General features: G+C 37.8%; 1 protein-coding gene across 2 annotated transcripts in view; it reads right to left on the bottom strand.

The window, feature by feature from the left end:
* Positions 1 to 24,993, bottom strand: part of LOC134137437 (ethanolaminephosphotransferase 1-like) — a 57,509-nt gene that overhangs the window by 22,936 nt on the left and 9,580 nt on the right. For both annotated transcript variants that reach the window (XM_062570388.1, XM_062570389.1), the window contains exons 2-6: positions 19,130 to 19,198; positions 13,841 to 13,949; positions 11,586 to 11,660; positions 7,484 to 7,752; positions 167 to 275 (exon numbers count right to left, since the gene is read on the bottom strand). In XM_062570388.1, the coding sequence (XP_062426372.1) occupies positions 167 to 275; positions 7,484 to 7,752; positions 11,586 to 11,660; positions 13,841 to 13,949; positions 19,130 to 19,198 (631 nt within the window). The remainder of the gene's footprint in view (positions 1 to 166; positions 276 to 7,483; positions 7,753 to 11,585; positions 11,661 to 13,840; positions 13,950 to 19,129; positions 19,199 to 24,993) is intronic.

The raw sequence follows: 24,993 nt of genomic DNA, 5'->3' as shown, positions 1-24,993 counted from the left end.
TTTCAAATTATTCCAGTATAAAACCTATTAAATAGCTCTATCAATGCGTTTTTTGGAATTCCTAACACTTACAGACGGACAAAAAATTATGAAGGTAATATAAGAACTATCTAATCAAAATAATTAAAAAACAGCACAGTTTTCCACAGATCTGTTGGACACTTACCGATTAGCAAGATTACTAATATATCTGTAATGTAATAACCAAACAGGACAGGCTTGTGCCAAACTTCCACACCAACAGCACCAGTCAGCAGATATGCTGCTATTAATACCTGTAGAAAAAGGATAAAGTCCTTTAAAAAATCCTTTATTTCTAAAGGCAGAAAAAATTCACTTATCACCTCAACACACAATCAAGAACAAAAGATCTCTTATTTTCTCCCAGTCTCCTCCCCACATTACAAGAGCTTATGGTGCCACCCCAAAATAATTACTTCTAGGTACCGAAGCAGCTTCCAAGAAAACCAACAAAATGATTTAAAAAGTAGGAAATAAACTAAGCAGGCAACTTCCCTGCTAATGTGTGTATTTGTTCTCATGTGGTGTTATTGGCGTACCTTTTCAAAAAGTCCTATTTTTAGATCCCTTCTTAAAACCAGATCTTCCCACCACAAATGCACTTCCATGTATTTGAATACAGGCATCCAAATCTGATTTAGCAATATAATTATTTTTGCCACTACACAATCTATTTTCTCTTGGACTGATCACATTGAAATATCTGAGAGAGAAAAATCTAAGTTCACAGGAAATGTGCAAAGAATTCAACTGAATATGAAGACATCAAAAGAGGGGGAGGGAATGGAAGTCTTCCCTGATTTTTAATTTGTTTGACAGATAACATCATTACAAGATGGAAAGAGAAACAAGTAGTCAAACTTCATTAATAATGAAAGGATTCATACCCAAGGCTCATGAGTCACTCGATACGCTTAAGCATCTCCCATTTTAGTAATGATGTAAATGCAGTTTCTACTTTCTATTCAGAGAGAATTTTGTGACCCAGCTGAGGTCAGAAATCTTTGTGCAGCCGAAAGCCTACAGCAGTAGCTTTCATTCCCATTGCATTACTTGTAGCAGCACTGTTTGTGGCACAAATTGCTGAAGTTTGACCATTTTAGGGCTGTAATGTGCAAACGCAGTACTGAATGTAATACAGTGGTTTCTTAGGCACTTTGCCCTTGACGCCATCTCGTCAGACCCCTCCCTTTGAAGCCCCTTTCCTCCCCTACTCCAGGCACCCACTCTACTGCAACTCCTTTGGGTGCTGGTGCCCAGCCACCCTAACTTTTCTCCTCCTTCGTTCTGGCATACTTAGTTTTCAACCATTTACAATTTTGCTAAAGCAATCCTAAGTGTCCGTGTGTTGCATGCTCAGTGGCTCAACTTCCTGAGCTGTTCTGGGCCTGGATTAATAATGACCTGTGAACATTCACCCTCGCTCTAAATTAGAACAACCACGGTAAGTATAATGCCACTTAAAAGAGCAGGTATTTATTTATTTATTGCCGGGTAACATTCAATAACTGTCATTTTTCCATTCAATATACCTTCTCACTTTGAAATCACAAATATTTTTCAACCTTACCTGTATTCTAGATTTTACTATTTTTTGTTTAGTTTTGTAAAACAACTAGTTTTTACTATATTATGGGTTTATTTTTAACTTTCATGAACACATTTCCAGTCTTCTAAATGAAACTAAGGTATATGTGACTACTTGAATTTAAAGGTAAACTGAAAAGCTTTTGATAGATAACAGCCTGTTTAAGATGCCAAATTAGTAGCAGAACACTCTTGTTAATTAAACTTCTAATTAAACTTAGATATTACTATGTTTGACGTCACTTACCTCTCTGACTATAAATTCTAGATTCCTGCCCTATCATTATATAACTTTTAAAAAGTTTTGTCCAAATGGGCAATCACAGAATTGGATGCTTGAATTGCCTGTGCAAGAATAAGCAGCGCCAGAGATCTGCAATGGAGAGGTGCAGGCACTAGTATAAAAACACACCTTGGGTCACTGAAGACTGTAAGCAAAAATTTTGGTCTAAATGCCGGATGTGTCTAATGGGCTTTACAAGTGACTACAGCTGAGCTAACAGTTGGTGTTATAAAGAAACTGCATTCTATCCACAGAAGATGATGGATGGACTCCTGGCCCCAACAAAGTTGATGATAAAACTCTAACTGGCTTTGATGGACATCTTGAACTTACTCTCACACGTTGGAAGTTGGAAATATAAGAAACTATAGCTGTTTCCTTTGATCTAACACAAGACTTAATTTTTTTTCTTTTGGTTTAATTAAAATCTTGCAAAAATTGAAGACTGTCAAAATTATTAGATAAAAACTGAGTATGTTAGTCAGCTACATAAACTTGTTGACCACTTTAAAAAGACATTGCCAGTTAAAAAAAAAAAAAAAAAAAAAAAAAAGTAAAGCAGTGTTCCCAAGCGCAGCTGAGTACTTAAGAATAAGACTAAGTGTTTTATTCATATCTCTGGCAGGTTTGCTTTAGTACTTTTCAGATACAACTCTAATTTTTATCAAGTATGCATAATTATAATCTTTTGTAAAATGAGAAGTCCAAATTAAATGACACAAGTAAAGACTGTATGGCAAGTTAGTGTCCGACACATACTGGGACATTCTAACTCACTGCAGCATCTGACCAGGCAAAATTCTGGTTTGTATAGGCCTCATCTACGAGGAGGCAATAGTACTTAATGAAAACAAAATCAGAAAATACATGGCGTTAGTTTACAAGTTCTTTGACATGGCAGCCTCTAGCTGAACAGCAGAACAGCTGGATTCTAAGCAGTGGCTCACTACATATTATCACATTTTTTTAATGACAACAATTTAGTCACTATTCTCCATCTGTAAAATCAGCAGAATGCTTCTTCCACGTGATGTTTGGAGAATTCTGTTCTACACAAGGTACTGTAACTCCTCAAAATCTCTCAGCTTTTAACCTTATAACAATTCTCTCAGAAATCTGATTTTTGAAAATCATCATCCCTTTCCTGTCTTTCCACTACAATGGGTATTAGTTTTGTGACCAAGGTGTTTTAAAATACACACACACATGCACACACACAAAATTCCCTCCTTCTAAATGATTTCCTTTTCTGCAAATGTGTTTTTCATATATGCATGGTGCATGCTTGTATTGCACAGAAAAAAAAAACATTTTCTCATCAATTTTTAAGTATACTGGTAATGCTATTAAAATCTTTATGACTCTGCAAAATACAAAATATTAATTTTACTGTAAAATTAAATTTCTCTAGCATATTACAATAGTTCTGTTAATCCTGTGCTCCAGCTGAACAACTGAAGAACAAAGTCATTTAAAATATAGGGTTATATATTCTCTTAAAAGAAATATGACAAACTTTGCCTAAAAAAGTAATATTAACAGTTTCCTACATATGACTTGAATAGGAATTAGTTTTAGCATGATCTGTCCTTTTTAATTAAAGAAGTTTCAAAGTGTTTGAAAGATCTATGTGTATTTGCATTGCTCTGGATTTCTTTGTTGATTCCCAAAACAGTAGTTGCTCCAGAACAAGTTTTGTAAACTGTTTGACAAAAGAGTGCAAGGTAAAATAAATTGGCATATGGCATTGGAAAACCTCCTTCTCCAATTCTGACAAATACTGAAAGGATGGAGAAAAGTAGCTCCTACAGTGCTTAGGCTGCTGCCTGCCTGAGATGCGTCACTTGTCTGGAGTTCCTAGGTGGGTGGTGTGTCCTCACCGGGGGCCGTGGGACGGTGCTGGGCAGCGGGGCAGCCCCACGGCCCGGAAGGGATGTGGAGAATCTGTCTGGATCAGTCCAGTTCTCATGCAGTTCTTATCTTCTCTTCTATTTTGAAAAAGGGTTAGTTTCCTATAATACTCAAGACTGATCTCAAGCCTGCGGTACCAATGTAAGCAGAGGTAGCACTAGTTTATTGTTCGGGAAAAAAAAGTACTTTGCTCCCCTATTACGAACTCCTCTGCAGTGGCTTACGAAAAGAAACTGCAGGGTTGGGGTATACTTAAATATTTCAGGGAAAAAATAGTTTTTTACACAACAAAGAGGATGTCCACAAAAATTAACAGACAGCATAAAGCTAAAAAATTTAATTTCTCGGGAAAAGTTTGCCTTATCTTTTCTTCAAGAAACTTAATCTGTAGGTATTAGCTTGCTTTGTTTGGGCCTGCGACAAAAGACTGAGTTTTTTTTTTTTTTTTCCTTTTACAAGATATATTTGAAATGGTTTCTCAAAAAATAGAGCAAGCACTTTTTTTTAGCCTTTTCCTCAGGCCATAATTTTGGGGGTTGCCAATCGATGTGCTTATTTTAAAGTGTGTTCATCCAAAATTGCCCAGATGGCATGGTATAAAAAGGCTCCTTTCCCTGCATCCTTTTCCGGCTGCAGAGGCGTGAGTACTAGATAGCTGGCTGCGCTCGAGGGAAGAGGCAGGGGAAAGGTTCCATTACCGCAGACGCTTTCTCCTTGCTGCTGTATCAACAAACATAACAGTCTTCCGACCAATTACCTTTCAGACACATTACAGCTGTTTTTCAAGTTTACATACCACAGCTTCTTATAACTGGCTGTGTGCTGTAAGCAAAGCTAATTGAGGTGCCAATTATAGCCCACATACCGTAAGTAGGTTACCAATTCTGACGAGTCATCAAGTCACAAATAAACTCAATCCGCGTTAAGTTCTGCAAATTTCTCTGCTTGGAACGAGGTTTTTTATCATGAGTAATACTTCTTTTCATATCGCAATTAGCACACAGCCAGTCGGAGAGCGTTGTCCGGATTTGCATACAATGAGCTGACTCAGCAGCAGTGTCCTGGGAGCAGCACGACAGCTAGGTTTTCACGGGGGTCCACAGTTATTTGTTTGCACACTTGCATTAATTGCAGTATTTTCTGAGCTTTGTGATGATAATAAGGTCCTGAGCTGCTGCCTGCCATAAATTTTAAAAACAAAAATAGGAGACTGGACCACCTGAGAGTTTGACATGCTAATGCAACAGCGTCATATTGCCAGTGAAATTATTTAAAACACATTCACTTAGCAATCTAGCTTAAAATGTCACAGAAGAAATAATGAACTAAAGGCCTGGAATGTGTCTGAAAGCAGCCTACAAGTGCTCCCTCCCTCTGTTCCTCTGAGTGTGACTGTGTTAATATCTGGCAAAGAGGTGGTGAAAAAAACAGCAAGGGCAATACTTGTCTCTCTTATCACTAGCTCTTTGCTAATGACCTCAATATCCTCTCCTCCAAGCAGATGGAGATGAATAACTGCTTTTAATAGTGCATCCATCATATGAAATTGCTGAATTGGCTTACAAAACAAGAGCACAACAATGTTTGTAATAGGCTTAACATATTTTACTAGACCACTTAGTACAGCTAGAAAAGAACATACAACTTTCCGGTATATATAACATACAGACTAAAGAAAAAAAAAACTATACATATATTTGACCCACAAACCTTGTCTTGATTTTGTCCTCAGTTAATAGATGGGAAAACTGACATACAGACATTTTAATGGTACAATCTACCATTGCTGGAGTGCTAAAGGAAAAGAAAAGAGGAGGAAAAAAGAAAAGGAAGGATGCCAAAATTAAGTCCTAGGCAGTCTATCTATCGAGCAAGATGAGTAGAACAAAAACCAGAAACCAGATCACACTTGCTATTCTCAAGTTTTATCTTCCACTACAGTGGGTTGCTTCAGTGATAACTGTACTAGAGTCAGGAAGCTTAATAAAGAGCCTTTGTTCCATTGATACGATCCATGATTGTGCTATATAGCATCAAAAAATCCTTACACTTATTCGCTTATCATTTTGACTGTAAGTAGATCATCACAGAAGTTACTAGGAAAGAAAGCATATAAGACAGCAATTCAGCATCAAAGGGGAACAGGAAATAATAGCTGTTAGCATCTTGCAGCCAAGTTAATCATACTTCTTTACAGTCTTTACTGAAATTAAGCCTCACCACAAATGTGCAAGACAGGAAAATGTTATCACCATTATTTCCCAGATGGAAAAGCTGTCACAGTGGCTGAGGTCCCTAACAGGCACTGGCAGAGTTAACAGTAGTGCTCCATTAGCTGATACCACTCCCATATTTAACCACTAATACAGTCCTGATGCTGTAGCAGCCAAAAAGAGTTTTCTAAGTATTCACATACACACCTACAGCAATCATTTAAGCAACTAGTGAAATCGGTTTGAACATAGCCATTCCTCTCCTGCTGAAAGAACTTCACTAAGAAGCCTTACACAGATACGGCTGAAACTTCCAGAGCAGCTGGCTGCCTAATGTCTTAGTCCTGAGCCAACTTCTTCTCCCAGAACTCATTTTCTAGGGGACGAAACAGATGCATCACAGCTGGACCAGCAACTCTGAGTTGTTCTCAAACCATTGGATTGTGATCATGTTTACAACAATACATCTGCAGCCATCAATTCAAATACCATTTTTCCATAAAAATACATATTTGAGTATTTGTCAAACTTCCTCTCAATTACATATATTTGGCTCCACCTTTCATCTCATGCCTATGACAGGAAACTTTGGAGACTGGGACTGTCCTCTTCAGGCTCCAAGAGCCTGGCTATCTAAGCAGCTCACTAGCCCAGAAATCCGAGGGCTGGGCTCTTGCCTGTTTGTGCAATGAGGCTACTACTACTGTTGCTACTACCGCTACTACTACTAACTACTACCACCTCATCTGTGCAATGATGCTATCACTCACTGTGGTGCCTGGTCAGGTTTACGAAGAGATCCACTCAGAGGTAGGGCTGAAAGCCAGTCAAGGAAGTCAGCTGGGAACTGGCTGCAGGCTAGTAAGGAATTCATGTTACTGAATGCTGTTTACACCATTCCCAAAAAACAAACATCTAAAGGTATGACTTTGACTTTTTTTCAACAGTAAAAGCCATTTAATTACAGTGTATGCTCATTGCAGAGGAACAAACAATATTATTTCCACTCACATATTCAATATAAGAGGTAGCAGAATGGAAAAAGTCTAATATTGTATAATACCAACAATACCACAATTGTTAATAAATACTAGTTGGACTAATTCACATAGTATTTCAAAATCTAGTTTTTGTGGGATAATTGCTTTTGGTTTCAGATTGCAAGATAATTCTTATTACTATCATAAATCAAATACAGTTAAATGACTTTCTCATGTATGCCATCTGACTGCTAGGCTTCCTGCAAGCCTGTGAGGCAATGAATCTCTGATCCTGACAACTTGCTTGAGAATGTCTCTTTGTTGCAAATTCAGGAAATACTCCTGAAGTACTTTCAGGGTTACACTATTTCACATTCAAACTTTTGGTCAAATACATTTGCCTTGAGCTATATTTTCCTATTTCTGTAATATTATGAAAACACTAACATAGTTAAAAAATAAAAAGAACAGGAATGATAATTACTTACCACTTGGCTTAGATCATATCCCCAAGGAAGAAAAAGAACTCCTGTGTTATATTTTTCCCAGTGTGAACACATAAAGTTAAACAAGACAATGCTTAAATATAAATACATTGTATATACAGAAACTCCAGTCTTCCCATTGTCACGGGAACAGACAGAAAAAAAAGAAAGCACAAAAATGGAGGTAGCCCAGCTATCCAGTCCATGGTCAAATAATTCTCCCAGGGGAGTACTGGACTGAGTCCTTCGAGCGTGTTTCCCATCTATGGAGTCTAGAAGAGTTTAGAAAGGAAAAAGAAAGAATTAAAACATAGAAAAAGGAGTAATTTTTTTCACACAGATTTCATAGATATACGTAATGAATGCTGATGACAGGAAACTGAAGCACAACAGTCCCTTCAATATCAAAATGTATCATTGCTCATAGAATATTTACCTCAGTTCTCAGGCAGTTTTCTTCCCGCAGTTTTTCTACTGAATGCCACCTTCCTTACAAGCTTTATAAAGACTTTCATAACTGCTTGTCCCCAGTGGTCTTAACAGACTTCTATGCACCTGTATGGCACTCAGAGTTCAGACTCTAGGAAACTGCTTTCGGGAGATTTAGTGACATTTAGGTGACCTGATGTTAAATACTTCAATGACTAACAGTCAAATGGCTGCCTAAAAGAGTGAATTTCATAAGTTTATTGGTATGTGTGAACAAGATAAAAAGAGTCTTCTGGTCAAAATTTTAGGGTGCATTTTAGGGTGTAGTTAAGGTGAACTACATATTGATTGCTTTTAGCACACAGGAGCTTGAAAGATGCCCAGTCACTTTAACAGATGTCACTCCGAGGATACAGACTGACTATACGCCTTGAGCCGATCTGACAGTTCACTGCTGTTGCACAGGGAAAGACCTGCAGCTTGCTCAACTAGTGGAAAGACAACAAAAAATTAAGTTTTCTTCTGAGTTACTGAAAAGAATTGGCTCAATGAAGGGTACAAAAAGCCATGGAGGTGGTGTAAGGGATGGACAGGGAATACAGGGAGAAGGAAGAAGGGGGCCTGGCAGCTGTAACTCCTCTTACTTGTATTGCCACACCGTACCCTTAGTCTCTTCTCCGAGAGTGTGCTGGTGAGGCTTTCAGAATTACTCGTCTTCTTAAAGTTAAGTATAGTTATCCTGAAACTCAAAATAACATGGAGAAGAACTTTCTTTAACATTACCTGGAAAGTACTACAGCTAACAATTATTAGCTAGTGATAGCATTATTAACCCATAACTGACCAAAGGGAAACTTCAACATGATGAGACCTAAGAATCCACAGCTGCTATAGATCATATGCTGGATTATTTGGCAGGGCTGTGAGTTTTGCCTAATGTAAATATACTTCAGGGATCTAAACTAGAAAATTGTGGAATTTCATTTTGTCACAGGTTTTAGAATATCACCCTATTATAATACCTAAACAGCTGGGAGATATCCTCCACTCAAATATAAATCTCTTGAGCTGGTTCTCACAACTTGAAAAATTAAAGATCTCATAGGGGATTCCAAACAGGTCTTGTCCCCTCTTGAGCCATATTCGCTCTCCAGCAACAGTGCCATGGAATTGTCAGCACCTCACAGAAATTTACAGAAAGAAAGTTGTGTGTATATGTTTGAGGTTGCCTGAATAGGGTGTGAGAAACGTAGAAATCCTTTATTCTACTAAAGGATGCTTCTGAAAAATAAGTAGCAAATAGGGATCTTAATGTTCCTGAACAAACGGTCTTTCACATAGCCCAAATCAGAGAAAACTGGTCTATTCATGAATTATTTTAGATCTTCACATAAGAATACTCACATAGATGATAAAATGTATAGATCACAGTGAAACAGGGTTTTCTATTTTGTACGAACCTTTTGCTAAACAGACTTATCATTATAATGGTGTCATGGAATACAGTACTTCTAACAATAATGAACTAGCGGAAATATGGAAACTGTGTAACACATAAGTAAAACTGGACCTTCACAGAACACTTACCCAGTTTTCCACGCGGTTTCACTAGCTGTTTAAGATCTTGAAAATATTTTCTGTTTTAGGTGTCAGTTTTCAAGTAACTCATGACAATAACAGTATATGTTTAATAGTGGACATACATTGTCCATACTTCCATTACTCTCAAATTCCTATGTTATGATTCCTGTATTATGAAGGTTTGCAAGTCTTTAGTTTTATTAAAGTTTATGTAACATAAATAATGGAATTCAAAGTAACAGCCAGGAACATTACATTTTATAGAAAGGGCAAAGCTACAAAACTACCTTAACAGAGAAAACACAAAGAGCAGCATGCTTGGGAATCTGGAGACAGGAACTCTGTCGTTAGAAAAGAAACTGAGAGAGATTTAAGTTAAATATTTGCTTAGTTATTATGGCTCTCTGCAGTTTTCCAAAGGGAAAACTTTTGCCATGCAGAATTAATTCTGAGACTAAATATTTCATAAAGTGGCTTGGACAGCAGACATAAAAATCTACACATGCATCAGTTCATTATAGCGTTGACTGTCACCATCATATCTCGTCTTCTGAGTATTAGGAACTATACGTCTCATTGGCAAGTAACATCTACATTAAGACCTTGGAAGCTAAATTTCCAATGAGCTTTCTGGGGTGTTATGCAATAAGACACTTAGCTCCAACAGAGAATTCCTAGTTATGAAACAATAGCCACTTCACTAAATTCCCTACACCTACAGAAAGGTGTTTACAAAAGAAAAGGCTTCTGATGATTATAGACAGCTACTACAAAAATCTGACTGATAAGCAGCTTCAAGTGATCACTGCATCAACAATTTACATGGTAGAAATATAAAGAAATTCTGGACAAAATAATTTTGGCACAAATTCAGCACTTGGCTAAAAATGCTAAGGCATTCAAAATATATAGAGAGGGACGTCTGCACAATGGATAAACCCTGGTTCATCAAGATGGCTCTAAATGCACGTCTTGGAAAACAAAATTGGTCTATCCCCCACGATACAGCCCTTCTGGACTCATTACACTCTGTGCTAAGATGCAGTACTCTTCCCAGGATTTTCTAAGCTTGTATCTTTGCACGGCACAACAGTGTACACAGAGTACATATTTATATCTTGGTTAGGTATCTTAAATATGGTACACAAATACATGGCTACATTGTGCCATCCAGTTCCTCACATGAACTAGCTCCACAAGAGCTGACATGTTAACACAACCTACTGCAGTCCACGTAAATATGCCAGCTTAAGTGCAAGGAAAACTTAGTTCTGTTGCACCATGATGTGAAAAAATGAGTTTGGTCTGAGTTTACTTTGGAAGAGAAAGCAGGATAGGCATGTTAATGAGGATCTCTCTTGGAGATCTGCATTAATTCAGGTCTATATCTGAACTCACTGAGGTGCATCTTCACAGAACTGCACCGCAAAGTGCAACGGACCTGAAAGTACACAGCCCTGGAAGGATATAAAAAGTGAATATGGAACATAAAACTGAAAATGAGATAAAGGTGATGTGGGAGAAAGGCAGCAACAGGAGAGAAAAAAAGAACACAAACTTCATTTCTTGAAGCTCAGTTCTGTTGCCACATTCATATTGTCTCTCCTGACACACATAAGCACTGATGTGCCTCATAGGTTAAAAAAGAATGCTACATTAATTTCCCTTTTTTCTCTATTTTGCTCTTGTTTCTCCTGACCTTGAAAGCAATCTCTGTTAGAGCAAGCGTCAGGTAGCTTCTCAGAATGTCAGCTATTCAGTGCGAAGATTTTTACAAAACCCAACAGTAATGGCTTTTGCTGTGAAATGATTTCTACTGTCCCTCTACAAAAAAAAAAAAAAAAAAAGGAACTTTAAAGAGAAGTAAGAGCTACACTCCTATCAGCTACCAGCTCCATACATCATTAAAAACTGCTGGGGTTTTTTTTTTAGGTCTTATAGTTGATAATTCTTTTTTTTTAGTATCAGGCAACTGTTTTGGAAAGAGGTCAATAATTTATCCACTATGTCTTTTCGTTCGGATAGCAGAATTAGGAACTAGTCGATTAAACTATATGAAGACTTCAGATGTGTAAGTTACTTCCGTGTACTTTACCTAAAGTATAAGCACCCAAGGTGGTAAAAGCACTGAACAGCCACACCCAGGTTGGAACGAGTCCAGGGCTGGTACCTGCAATAAATTGGACAGAGAGTCACTACAGCAGTGGTTAAGATTAAAGAAATGCACCAAGATATGCATATACATAAGAACAAACTGCCACTAATTTGCCCAATATGTAAAACAGGATTAAAATTAAAAATTGTTTTTGGTCTTCAATCAACCTAGGTCATCAGTGAGCTCTACTTTTCAAGGAAACAGTGACCAGGCCTGCATAAACTCTTATGATAAAGAGAAGAAGACAAGGTAGAGCTTTTCGGTGCTGAAGTGAGCACAATACTCCACAAAATAATGACAGTAACTAGGCATTTTTCACTGTTCACGGGAAGATTGCCCATCAAAAAAATTAGTTAATGCTTATGTAATATTCAAAATATATAAAATAGCATAGTTTTCAAGCACGATCATTTTTATTAACACTGATGTGAGTTTTGTACAGCAGCTTTACCATATAGATCTGAACAGGAAAACTTTGCCCTTAGGCTGAGACAGGAATAGCACCCCCTTTTTTTCCCTTTCAATAAGGTGCCTGTTTTTTTTTTTTTTTTTTTATGAACCCGGAAGAGAAAGCTGAACTGGGCAGAATACAAGGTTCTGTTATTGTTCTGCTAGTAACAATAACCCAAGATTATTGTTGCACTTTTAAAGAAATCAGGCCTTTCTCCAAAGATTGTTCTATTTAAATTAAACATAATCCGACAGGGAACAAACCAGCAGTGAACAACTGCAGGTGGGAAACCCTTTCACGTTTCTGGCATCCTGCACGGAGCAAAAGGGAATGCTAGCACACGGAGGCGTACCCGTACTAAACCGAGAGATGCCAGTACCGAAGGCAGCGTTCCTGAAAGTTTGTGCTCCAGTCTCATGTTGCCATTCTGAAAGCAAAGAAGATGGCACTTCCTGATTCTTAGCTGCACATTTGCAAACTCTAGAATGGAAAACAGCTGTCCAGGAAATTACAGCTTTTATTTCTGATCCTCTGCACGGAATTGATATATGATACTCAAAAGACTAGTTGGGTTGCGTGAACATTTTCAGTCAATAGAGAAATGATGGATAGTGTCTTCATGTGGAATTAAGAATAGGCTTGCAAACTACATATAGAAGTCTAAACTCTAACATACATTATATCACTATTTCACATCTCTTCAAATTCAATATGTATCCATTGGGAATGTGTCATGGGTGATAAAATTATCCAATGAAAAGGTCTGAACTGGATGCTACTTTTTTACAAAATGTGGTAAATACCAACCGTTTTGATAAAAATACAAGTGTATAAAGATGAGGCTAGATTTTTATGTAACTGGCCCTTGAAAATTTAATATTCATATAGGATTATTTTTAAGGCAAAACTACTAATAAGTATGTCTGCTTCTAGAACTGTCTTAATAAATCTACAAACAGTTCAAACCAAGAAGTACCTCCTCTAATCTAATCACAGGCTTAAGATACTAAAAGGAACAAAAAAATAAATATAATTGTTTCAAGACATAGAGTGTTGAGTCTTTTCCAAATTGCCTAGTTTAAAGAAAAGCAAGGATTTTATGTATTAATCACCTGGCAGATACTTACTGTAGGCTTTTTTGTTTTTTTCAACAACTAGTCTAAGAATTCCAGGTCTGAACATTCCCTATGCTCAGGAACAATCAGCTCCGGAAAGCTTTTGACTTGTTTTATCATCAGAAGAAAATAGGGATTTGGACTTTGAAAGACATAATTTCAAGGAAGATTTGTTTAAAAAGTATTTCTTATGTCTAGAAGCAGTCTTTCCTTGTGGGGACAGCAAACTTTTTTAATGGATTATTGAAAGGAGAATTAATGAATTCAGGCATGGATTTAGGTATCAAGAAATGTCAGACTAATGAAAATTTTATGAAGAACATTAGGGTGCTTCTGTTTTTCTCAGTTATCTTATTTAAGAAATGACTGTGTATTAGAATACTAAGTCAAATGAGATATTATCATAGCCTTTGCGCATCACACATTGAAATCCATTTTTAGGGATGAAACTAAATAAGCTTTTCCAATAAATTTATAATGTCATGTGTGAGGGCAAATCCTCCTTTATGCTCACAGAAGCTCATTAAAGTCATGGGAAGATTCAGACATTTGATACCTCCCTGTATCATTCAGGCCTATGACACAGGCAAATCTGTAGTTCTGAAAAATTACAACACGAAGATATTTACCTGAGGCAGTGTAGTCCCAGTCATAAAACGATATTAGAAAATAATTAACTAAAATCATCACAAATCCAGAGAATGTTAACACATTGGGAGCAATCCACAAAGGCACGATCTGTTAAAAAAAGAAAAAAAAACTAAGAAAAATAACATTTCCAATAAAAAGACCTATTTTATTTAAATATTTATATTTTTTACCAGGAAGGGGAAAATCTTTATATGACTTCCCTAATGTTCAGATTTCTGTATATGTTTCCATTTTCAAATTAAAAATATAGTTTTTATTTCTGAAGGAACTTATTTTTAAATGTCATGTCTCTGCCTGCATTTTGTGACTGCAGTAAAAATGTAAGTTAAAAACATTATATTTCATATATTATGCACTCTCCTTATTTTCCCATACACTAAGGAAAGTTTCTCATGATTTTGTCTAACACAACTGAAAGAAGACTGCAGCACCCCAGTGTGGTAATTCAGCATCTACATGGCAGTTTTTTAAAGCATTCCGTTCCCATACTATACTAAGCAAATTTCTTCTTCTAAAATATGTTAATACTTTCCAACTCAAAACATCCACCAAACAGTCAGACATTGGGTGCATTACTCTTTATATTCTGAACAACTCTCTGCTACAAATAGCTCCCTACTTCTCCAGATATTAACTTTTGGCAAAGCCTCCCTCTTTAACCATATATTATAAATACTACGTTAATTCATTTTACTTTGCAGAGTGGTGACAAGAAATGCCTGTTTTCACCTGATCCTCTAATTCTTCCTTCCTATTAACCACTCCCAAATGTTAGTCCCTTGTGGCTTCATTCTTTACAGTGCAACAGGGATTTTTTTGTAAAGTTCTTACCAAGCATGACAGTTTCTCCAAACTATTTTCTGAAATAGTACACACAGCTTTTTACAGAATTTTTGTCCAGAACCTATTTGCAGAAAAACAGTCTAAATGTAGACCACTGCTGTCACTCAAATACACTATCAATATATTCAAAATATTTTAAAAAGGAGGCTTATACTCATTTTTTTGGAATGATGAAGGACTGAAAATGCACTTAACGAAGTACCTCAACGCTATAAAACATTATAAACCATTACCTTTCCTCTATCATACTGCTATGTGAAAAATCCACATATAAAATTGGAATGTCTAACATTAATCATCCTGATTAGATCCTCTTCCTGCTATTACAATACAAAGAATCAATAATATTCAGGGGGAACTGTGCGACTGATAATGTACAATGTATACTTTCAAAACCAGGGAAATTCCTGAATATTTTTCAGTTATATTTCTAGATATTTCTTCTAATAACATTGGAAAAATTATTACATCTGATAACCGCTTTCCTCATGAATAGGATTTTATCACGAATTTTAAACTCTGGCAGACTTTACAGTAACAGAAACATAAAATGGAATACCTACAGCTACAATAAAAATGTATTATGCATATTTTAATATATCTCTCAATATGAATTTTTAAAAGCCCAAGCCAAAATTCCTAAGAAAAAGTGACAGCAAATATTTCCTGAAGTTCCTTCAAGAGAACAGACAAGGAACAACTCTTCCATGCACATTCCCACCTTATGAAATCCACTGCACGCTAAGTATGCAGTGACAGCATCACATCTAATTTTGACACCTGTGGATGCAGAAACTTAGTAAGATGGAGGCCTGGTACCAATCTCCTGCTACGCAGTTCGCCTGATGTCCTTGACCTTACCTGGAATAAGAATGACTGTTGCCGATGAAGACATTCTGGATTGGTCTCTTTTACTCTAAAACCAGGATCAAAGTAGTGCTTTAAGACAACCTGTAGACGAGCCCTTTACATGGAGATAAAGATGCCCTCCAGTGTACTGTTTTAAAATGACTGATTTCTCCTGCATGATTCATAATCATTGTTGACTATAAATTATGTAGGGCCCTGTAAATGCCAGCTCGCTGATTTGGCTCATTATTCGAAATAGACACAATGACATTATTAATGTTATTACAGGAAATAATTTATGTTTACACAGTACAAACATTAAGGAATGATTTTAACACACTTTCTGGCATCATGCACTTTCTAAGGAAACCACCAAAGCTTGTTGTTACACTTGCAGCCTCTTTGGCTGGTAGACACCCAGGGAACAGTTACAAGAAACCTATCCTCAAGAAAACCACCTCTTCTCCAATTAGCCCCCTATGCCTACTGTTTTGATCTTTAACTGACCTAATTTGTCAATGTATTTTGAAAGCATTCCAACTGGCAAAATCCCTTTTGTTGTATTTACAATATGTCTACAGCAGCACAATCAGAATCATTTTAAATGACATGCAGAGAAAGTTAGTTGTCACCCTGCTGACTAACACAAGCATGCCGAATTTGAGCCACTCTTCACGTACTGTCATGCAATGGGGAAAAGCTGTCTTGGACACACACATTATGGAAATACTTCAAGCACATTACAAAATCAAGGCAAAAAACAATTCCTTTTCACTTTGTATGGGCACGAACTTCAGTAAAAAGTCAACAGATATCTAAAGCACAGACATCCAAAAGTCACGCACAAACCGACCCACGGACATGACACAGTATATAAGAAAGAGGAAAGCACAACACCCTTTTCATCATGCTGTAATGCTCAAGATTCCTAGGAAAATGTCTAGCCTAAATGCACGGTCCGCTTCGCTGATACCCCCACAACAGTTACATGAACGAAGTTATGACAGTATGTTCTCACTTCTTAGGTGTATCAGCATCTGAGCTCACAAATTTCTGCATCGTGTCTAATGTCGGCTCTCCTTACTTTCTTGTAATTTGAGAAACACATCTTACAGTGAATGATACTGCCGAATGAAAAGGGATAACACTAAGGCTTTCCTTTGTGTTTTGGAATATAAAGAAACTTGTTCCATAACGAGGACTAAAATGACACGTTAAGGGTCAGACTTGAATCCCATGCCTCTGTTCTCAGAGGGTTTTTTATTTGCTTGGCTCTGTCAAGTATTTTTTGTATTGTTTTTCTTAACTCCTCTAGAGTCTAGTGAAAATACTGCCCATGGAATGCTTTCACCAGATTAGAAACTGAAAGAAAATTGATTCATACCTGTCTGCCATCTTATCCAAATACGTGTATTAGGATGTCTAATCTGAGAGAAATTAGACTTCCCAGTCACCAAACGGCACACTTTTACCACCTAATTTTCCATGAATATACTAGAAACAATATGTTTCTTATCCTTAAAAATTATTCCAGCTTTAATTGATCTCCCTATTGTAATGCAGAGTTCTATTTAAATAGCAATAAAATGATATACCGTAAGATGTAAATTCAAAATTATATTCTACAACACTGAATACTACATTCTAGATCACTGCTCATAGACCAGTTATAATGCTTACTATAGGTGTAAGCCACAGGAAAAAAAATCAACAGTTAAATGGATGCAAAGTTTCTCCTTCTCAAAATAAGATTTGATCACACTATGATATCACTGTTTTATTTACATTTCAGGGGGGAGAAAAGGATATTCTCTGGTGAGCAAGTGGGTAGAATTTTTTTTGACTGAGTTTGGAACAATATTTAATGACACATCTTTTTTTAGCACTCAGCCAGAAACACAACTGTTCTAGTAAATAGTTTTAATGTTTTTTGCTCAACTGATTTTTGGCCAATAATTTTGGTGCTCCATCAGTTCTCATTTTTAGCCCTGAGCTCTGTCGCAATCTCCACTACATACTGGTTTCTACACTGTAACAGTGCTTTCCCAGGCCCTCTACAAGTCTCTCATTTTCCAAAAAAAGAAAACTCAACTCACTGCTAAGTTTACCTGACAGTATCTATTTAATGTTAGAATGACTACTTCTACCAAAGCTGAAAGCAATGTAAAAATTTCTCTTTTTATTTTTTATGATACATTACTGAGAACTATCCTGTAATGTTCTTGGATCAGAAGGGAAAGTTGAAAATTGATTGCTGTGTCTTCAGTGTTCAAAATGAACAAAATGAACAAAGCAAACATGGTGCGCGCTCCTGACTTGACTTCTACACTCAGATTTCCCACTTTGCGAAACAGGGTTTCAGGCCACTGTTCTGGTTTGAGTTCCCCTCTAGCAGGAAGTGAACATGATTGGCAAAATTTAAGGAGGTTTAAAAAAACTAAAGAGGTCACTATATTTTTAATGGGATCTGTGATCCACCCTTTATACTACATGGGGACTGGCAGCAGAATGTTATTTTCTTTCTGAGACAACCCTGCAATCACTAGAGAAACCTACCTCAAAAGGAAGTTTTGCATCAATACTACTACTACTCTGCCTCCAGTCAGATAGCAGTTGAATACACATGGATCTCCTAACCCAGAACATGAGTATGGACTAAAGGCAGAGGGAACACATGGTGAAGGCTCTGCTCATCCTCCACGTGGATTTCAGAGCAATGGGAGGCTTTTCAACCTCATTGCTTTCCTCACTGTTGTGGTGGGAATAGAAACAACTGGCCCTAAATTGAATTTCTGAATTCAGTTCAGCATCTTTGAATTGTTTTCTTCTCACACCTTGTTCTGATATTTTTTGATGCTGAAGTTAGATCATATAAAAACTTTCATGAAATAACATTAAGGTTATGAACAAGAGATCATGATTTTCCTGCTATATTAAGCATAAGTAATAGCTGGGTTATAAAACACAAATATGACTCCAACAGCATTCTGACCACATACATCCATTTTATGCATATAGGTTCATATCCAAGTCTGTTCCAATCCAGTGATTTCTATTTAAGAGACAGATGCAGAAGTCATTGCTTCCCTAAAGATCAATACGGTTTATATTTATTTGAGAGATAGCCTCTATTTTTGCCAATGGCAGCAAAACTAATTGTGAGCAGTTCTATTTTTAAAAACTGCAGATCATAATGCATCTGAGAGACGCCACCTCTCAGCCGTTATGGTGATCATGGCAACCGCTCTCATTTTCAGCTTCTCAGAGAAATGCCCAGCTCGCTGGAGCAAGTACCCTTGGGAGAAAATGAGACGGCACTTGCATAAAATCACGAGCACAGCACAGAGATAAAGGAATGCTGTTGTTAGGCAGCATACGCTGGAGGAAAATAATTTGTACTAAGTAAATCCTTTAATGGCTTTAAAGCTGTTTAATGAAAGCTATAATAGAAACTGATGTTTTTTGCACAATGATCAGAAAAAAACAAATACAACCAAAAAATGAAATCTCTCTGTTGTATCTTAAAACAAATTCTTATGTTATCATTTCATATTTCTATTAAACAAGACTCTTACCTTAATAATTTTGTCCCAGATGGGCTGCATAACATACACAGATAAAGGGTTTGTATCCACAGCACAGTACTGCGAAGAGATAAGCAAACATATAAATAAAGCACTGAAGAATTAATCTTTTTCTATCAATGTAAATCCTTCAGCAACTAAAAGTAATCATTCTGAATGAGACTGGAATAAATTTATTTCATTCTGATAACCACCCATACAGTCTTAGTTTAACTAAAAAGCAGTGACCTGGTTTACAATACATCGTTAGCAACTCTACATTCAAACACAAAAGTTTAGGCTGATGCAACAGCAAACTGTTCTGTAGTCCCATTTCCTTATAAATTCTTACTCATTTTACAAGACTGCCAAACTCTGCATTTCAATGTATTTTGGGTTTAATGTAATGCATAGTCTCAGCAGCAGTTCACTACTAGTATGTAGAATATATAATGCAGGTGGAACACGGTCATAAGTGGAACACTCCCTCACACAGATATACAGGTTTTTACATAGTAAAACAGTCACATTTCCACTATGCTAATCTGCTGTAAAGCAAAGTTACTGTAAAAATACGCTCTAGCAGAGTCTATAATTAATCATCAAAATAAAATTTCCCTCCTAGATAGACTTGTAAAAATATTATATTCTTATAAATTCCAATAAGCATATACCTGCATCTTTCCCAAAGTATTTCAGAAATCTGAACCTACACTGAATTGGTGTTGTCTACTTTCTCCTTACAGTCCAGTATCAATAATTATCTTGCCCTGAGATTTCAGAACACAAACTCTGAACAACATATACAGAAGAAAGATTTATACAGAAGAAGTTATACAGAAGAAAGATTTTAACCGATAATACTATCTGCAACTATGTTCTTGAGCACGGGCAGGTCCACTGTGGCAGGAGTTAGTATTCATTTGGGTGGAATATATATTTTGTACAGAGATTCTTGGACTTGGAAAATGTGTATATGGCCTATGTTGTTAGCATGAAGTATATAACTCACACAAAAATTCACATATATTCTTATACAGCTTTGTCCAAACATACATGTGCGGATAATGTAAGATAAGGACTCCATAGATTAAAACTTTTTGAAGGTGTTCACTTGCAGAAGAGTTGACAATAAAGACGAATCCATTTCACCTAACTTTAACTAACAAGTAATGGTTCTCCTCACAGTGATTCTCTCTATAGTTAACTTATCTCACCTCTTAGCCAACTACACCTTTGGATGAGATTGCACTCCAGAAATATTTGTTCCTTTTCATTAGTTATCAAAGGAGCCCAGATATCTATCTTAACCTTCGGCACATTTTAGATGTCTGAAATAAGGCAACAATAATCCCCGTTGCAGTCTCCCCAGGCTCCAAGCACCTGCACAGATGCTTACCCTGCACACCTCTGAGCAGTTCATGGACCTTCAGAGGGCAAGCTCAAGCAGGACTGAAGATTAATGCAGCATGCCTCAGTCTTTGAATGCACAGTCTAAGACTTTTAGTCTAATCTTTCCCAGCTACCGAAGATAACAGGCTGCAGGATGCTCTGGAACTCTTCACTAGCTTTCCTTTTTCTATGTACATACAAAGAATAAATTTAACTACTTTCCAGAAAAACAAGGCATTTGCTTAGTTATTTTAAAACCTGTGGTTAAGTTTTGGTCACAAGCAATAAATGTAGTATACTTATAAAATTTTTAGAACATGGTTATATGTTATCTACGTGCAAATATCTAAGGAATCGCCTGTGAACTACTGGTCAGGAAGGGCAGAATAACTTTCTGCAGGGAATAAAATGTATGATTTAGTGAAGTGTACACCACTAATTCATTTTCTATAAATATTCAAAGCATGACATTAGGATTAGAGACCTTCTGGGCAGGCTAAACATCCACAAATCCATGGGCCCAGATGGGATGCACCCACGGGTACCGAGGGGGCTGGTGGATGTTGTTGCCAGGCCGCTCTCCATCATCTTTGAACAGTCATGGAGAACTGGAGAGGTGCCTGAGGACTGGAAGAAAGCCAGTGTCACTCCAGTCTTCAAAAAGGGCAAGAAGGAGGACCCAGGAAACTACAGGCCGGTCAGCCTCACCTCCATCCCTGGAAAGGTGATGGAACTGCTCATTCTGGATGTCATCTCCAAGCATATGGAGGAAAAGAAGGTGGTCAGGAGTAGTCAGCATGGATTCACCATGGGCAAATCCTGCTTAACCAACCTTAATAGCCTTCTACGTTGGGATGACTGGCTGGGTAGATGAGGGGAGAGCAGTGGACGTTGTGTCGTTGTGTACGTTGACTTCAGCAAGGCTTTTGACACTGTCTCCCATAACATCCTCCCAGATAAGATCAGGAAGTGTGGGTTAGGTGAGTGGACAGTGAGGTGGATTGAGAACTGGCTGAAAGGCAGAGCTCAGAGGGTCATCATCAGTGGTGCAGGGTTTAGCTGGGGGCCTGTAGCTAGTGGTGTCCCCCACGGCTCACTACTGGGTCCCATTCTGTTCAACTTCTTCATCAATGACCAGGATGAGTGCCTCATCAGCAAGTTTGCCAATGATACCAAGCTGGGAGGAATGGCTGATACACCTGAGGGCTGTGCTGCCATTCAGAGAAAGACCTGGACAGGCAGAGAGGAACCTCCTGAGGTTCAACAAGGGCAAGTGCAGAATCCTGCACCTAAAGAGAAATAACCCTAGGCACCAGTACAAGCTGGGGGTTGACCAGCTCTGGAGAGCAGCTCTGCAGAGAAGGACCTGGGAGTGCTGGTGGATGACAAATTGACCATGAGCCAGCAATGTGCCCTTGTGGCCAAGAAGGCCAATGGTCTCCTGGGCTGCATTGGGAAGACTGTTGCCAGCAGGTGGAGGGAGGTGATCCTGCCCGTCTACTCAGCCCTGGGGAGGCCTCATCTCGAGTCCTGTGTCCAGTTCTGGGCTCCCCAGGACAAGAGAGACATGGAGCTACTGGAGAGAGTCCAGCATAGGGCTACAAGGATGATCAGAGGGCTGGAGCACCTGCCCTACGAGGAACGGCTGCGAGAGCTGGGCCTCTTCAGCCTGGGGAAGAGAAGCCTGAGGGGGGATCTTATCAATGTGTACAAGTACCTGAAGGGAGGGTGTCCAGGGGACGGGGACAAACTCTTTTCAGTAGTGCCATGTGATGGGACAAGAGGCAATGGGCAGAAATTGAAGCACAGGAAGTTCTGCCCGAACGTGAGGGGGAATTTCTTCTCTGTGAGAGTGACGGAGCACTGGACCAGGTTGCCCAGAGAGGTTGTGGAGTCTCCTTCTCTGGAGATCTTCAAGGCCCACCTGGATGCAACCCTGTCTAACATGGTCTAGGTGACCCTGCTTGAGCAGGGGGGTTGGACTAGATGATCTCTAGAGGTCCCTTTCAACCTTACTGATTCTATGATCACTTAAGTCTACCATTTTTCTCTCCTTCTGCCACCACTATTATTTAAACAGGAGACAATTACATCATTAGAAACTTTTCTGCCAGAATATATATTAAAATTATTCTTAAATATGTTATATCAGCAAAAATGAATTTGCAGCTAAAACTACAGCTTTCACTATTCTGTAAATGTATTAGCAGCTCCAGATACTGCAATTCATACTATATCTTTAAAACAGTGATTATTACAGCTGATCAATATTTTGATATTACTGCTTGCACGCAAATAATCAAGTCCAAACTGTCCACAGGCTGTATTTACATTATTATCAAAAGCAACAATAATACTAAGGTATAAAATGCCTATACAAATGCAACAGTCAGCTAGTACCTAATTCACAGAAGAACCAACGAAGAACCTCTGAAAATGAAAGGAAATTCAAAGTATTCATTAGAGTTACTGAGGTTCCAAGTGGCCACAAATCAGCCAAAAGTTTCAGTCTACCTACTGCCCCTTTCCTTACCTCAGTTGTTCTTGAAAGATTGAGTTTCAAAGACTAGTTCAGATATTTGATAACTTGCCATGAGCACGTTCAATGAAATCAGACATACTCAGACAAGAACAAAGGTCAGAATACCTGGATGACCTGCTCCTGCTCCCTCTGCTTTTGCGTTCTCCTCTTTCCCCCCTGCATTCCAATCCTTCAAAGCCATGCACAAAATCATAAAATCCTTTATTAAATAACAACAGCAAGACTTGCCTTTCTATCCAAAGCACTCACTGGCTTACCAGAACAACCACGTGCTTCCAAGAGAGAAAAAAAAAGCAGAAATAATCTTGTTTCTTTAGAATTACTTTTTTGCTCTAATATAAATACTCTAGAAAACATAAGACAAAGTCGGTGTTTTGTTTGCTTGAAGGCTTCCAAAGTCTAACACTAAAAATCCAAATGGTCTTTATCTGTTACTAATAAAAAAGAAAAAAAAATTTTTTTGTTTACAGCCAGTTTCTGTAATGTCATCTAAAGACATTTCAAGAACATTCATACTGCACCCAGTTCCTTTCTATGCCTTTGGATGAACTGTGGTGTTCTGGATGGGAAAGGAATATTGAATGAAGAAGCATGGAAATTAGCTCGTTCCTCTTCAGTAATGAGCATATTTCAGTTCAAAGCACCTTAAATAATTTGGAGACTGTATTGCAACTCATCACTATGTTATTTTCACAGCATGAAAGTGAGGGTTGTATTGTGTCTGCTCGAAGATCCAAAAGCCGCTGTTGGCATAGCACGGAAGGATGGTGAAAGCCAGAAATGGTGCACAACGCCTTCTGGTACCAGTCTCTAGAATGGACTGCTTCCCAAACAATGCCTAGCAGTTGTCATGGAGGGAGCTTCTTGGAAAGAAAAAAGAATCAAGGAGTGAACTATCTGTTAAGCAGAGCATACGGCTGCATCTAGCCCCCTGTTTTCCTGCCTAGTCTTCTCCAGTGTCACAGGGTGGAGGTAACCCTAGAATAAACCTTTGGAATGACTACAAGGGAAGAACATCAAGTGTGTCTACACAAACTTCAGCATCAGGAAAGGATTTCAGAGGTAACCCTGAAGCAATGCAGTTGCATTAACTACTGGGAGATAGCTACTTTAACTCAACCTGATCATTATTGTAATAGACAATTGCTTTTCTTAAATTATCTGTAACATAGCACTGTGCAACACAGTCACATCCGTGCAGAGATACAGAACAAAACCTTTGTGTTTTCTAATTGTTACTACCAAAATGAGTGCATGAGTTTTAATTTCATATTAGTAGTGACAAATCTTCAACAACACTTTTCATTCCTGCCTCGAAATCAGCTGACTCAGCTAGTTCACTCAGTTTTGCAATAACTCTGTGAATCAAGACAGGATTTACTATCCCCATTGTATATGCTGCAAGACGGAAGCACAGATGGGCTGCGATTCACCAAGAGTATCTAGTGAAGAATATAAATGCTATATTGCTAAAAATGTCATATTTAAATGCATAATTTAAGTATAAGCAATATCAGTTTATTCAAATAAAGTCTGCCCATTTTAGCTCAACTTTATACTTGAGTTCACTTTTATCAAAAGCAATAAGCAAGACAATTAAGAATGTAAAGACTGAAAAGCTTTCTTCTCAGATAAAGTGATGTTTAAAACAGCTATGTATCAGATAATATTCACAATTTAGGTTGAAATACACTGAATGTATGTTTCTGTGAACTCTGTAGTATGTCATGTGAAAAGAGATGCCTCTTAAATTACTGAAGAATACACTAGCTGTTTCAACATAAAAAAGAAAGCCATCTAACAACTGCCTAAGGACTTACATGAAGAATATAAATACTGTGATGTTTGCTCTTTTCCTCCAGGCAAACTCAGCCAGGCCAGGCGTAAGTATGGAAGAGCCATAGCTGAATATATGTGCCGATATTCTAACAACTCAGTGATC

The sequence above is a fragment of the Rhea pennata genome, chromosome 2 (genome assembly GCF_028389875.1).
Source record: "Rhea pennata isolate bPtePen1 chromosome 2, bPtePen1.pri, whole genome shotgun sequence".
NCBI classification, from domain to species: Eukaryota; Metazoa; Chordata; class Aves; order Rheiformes; family Rheidae; genus Rhea; species Rhea pennata.
This window is presented reverse-complemented; position numbering and strand designations above follow the sequence as displayed.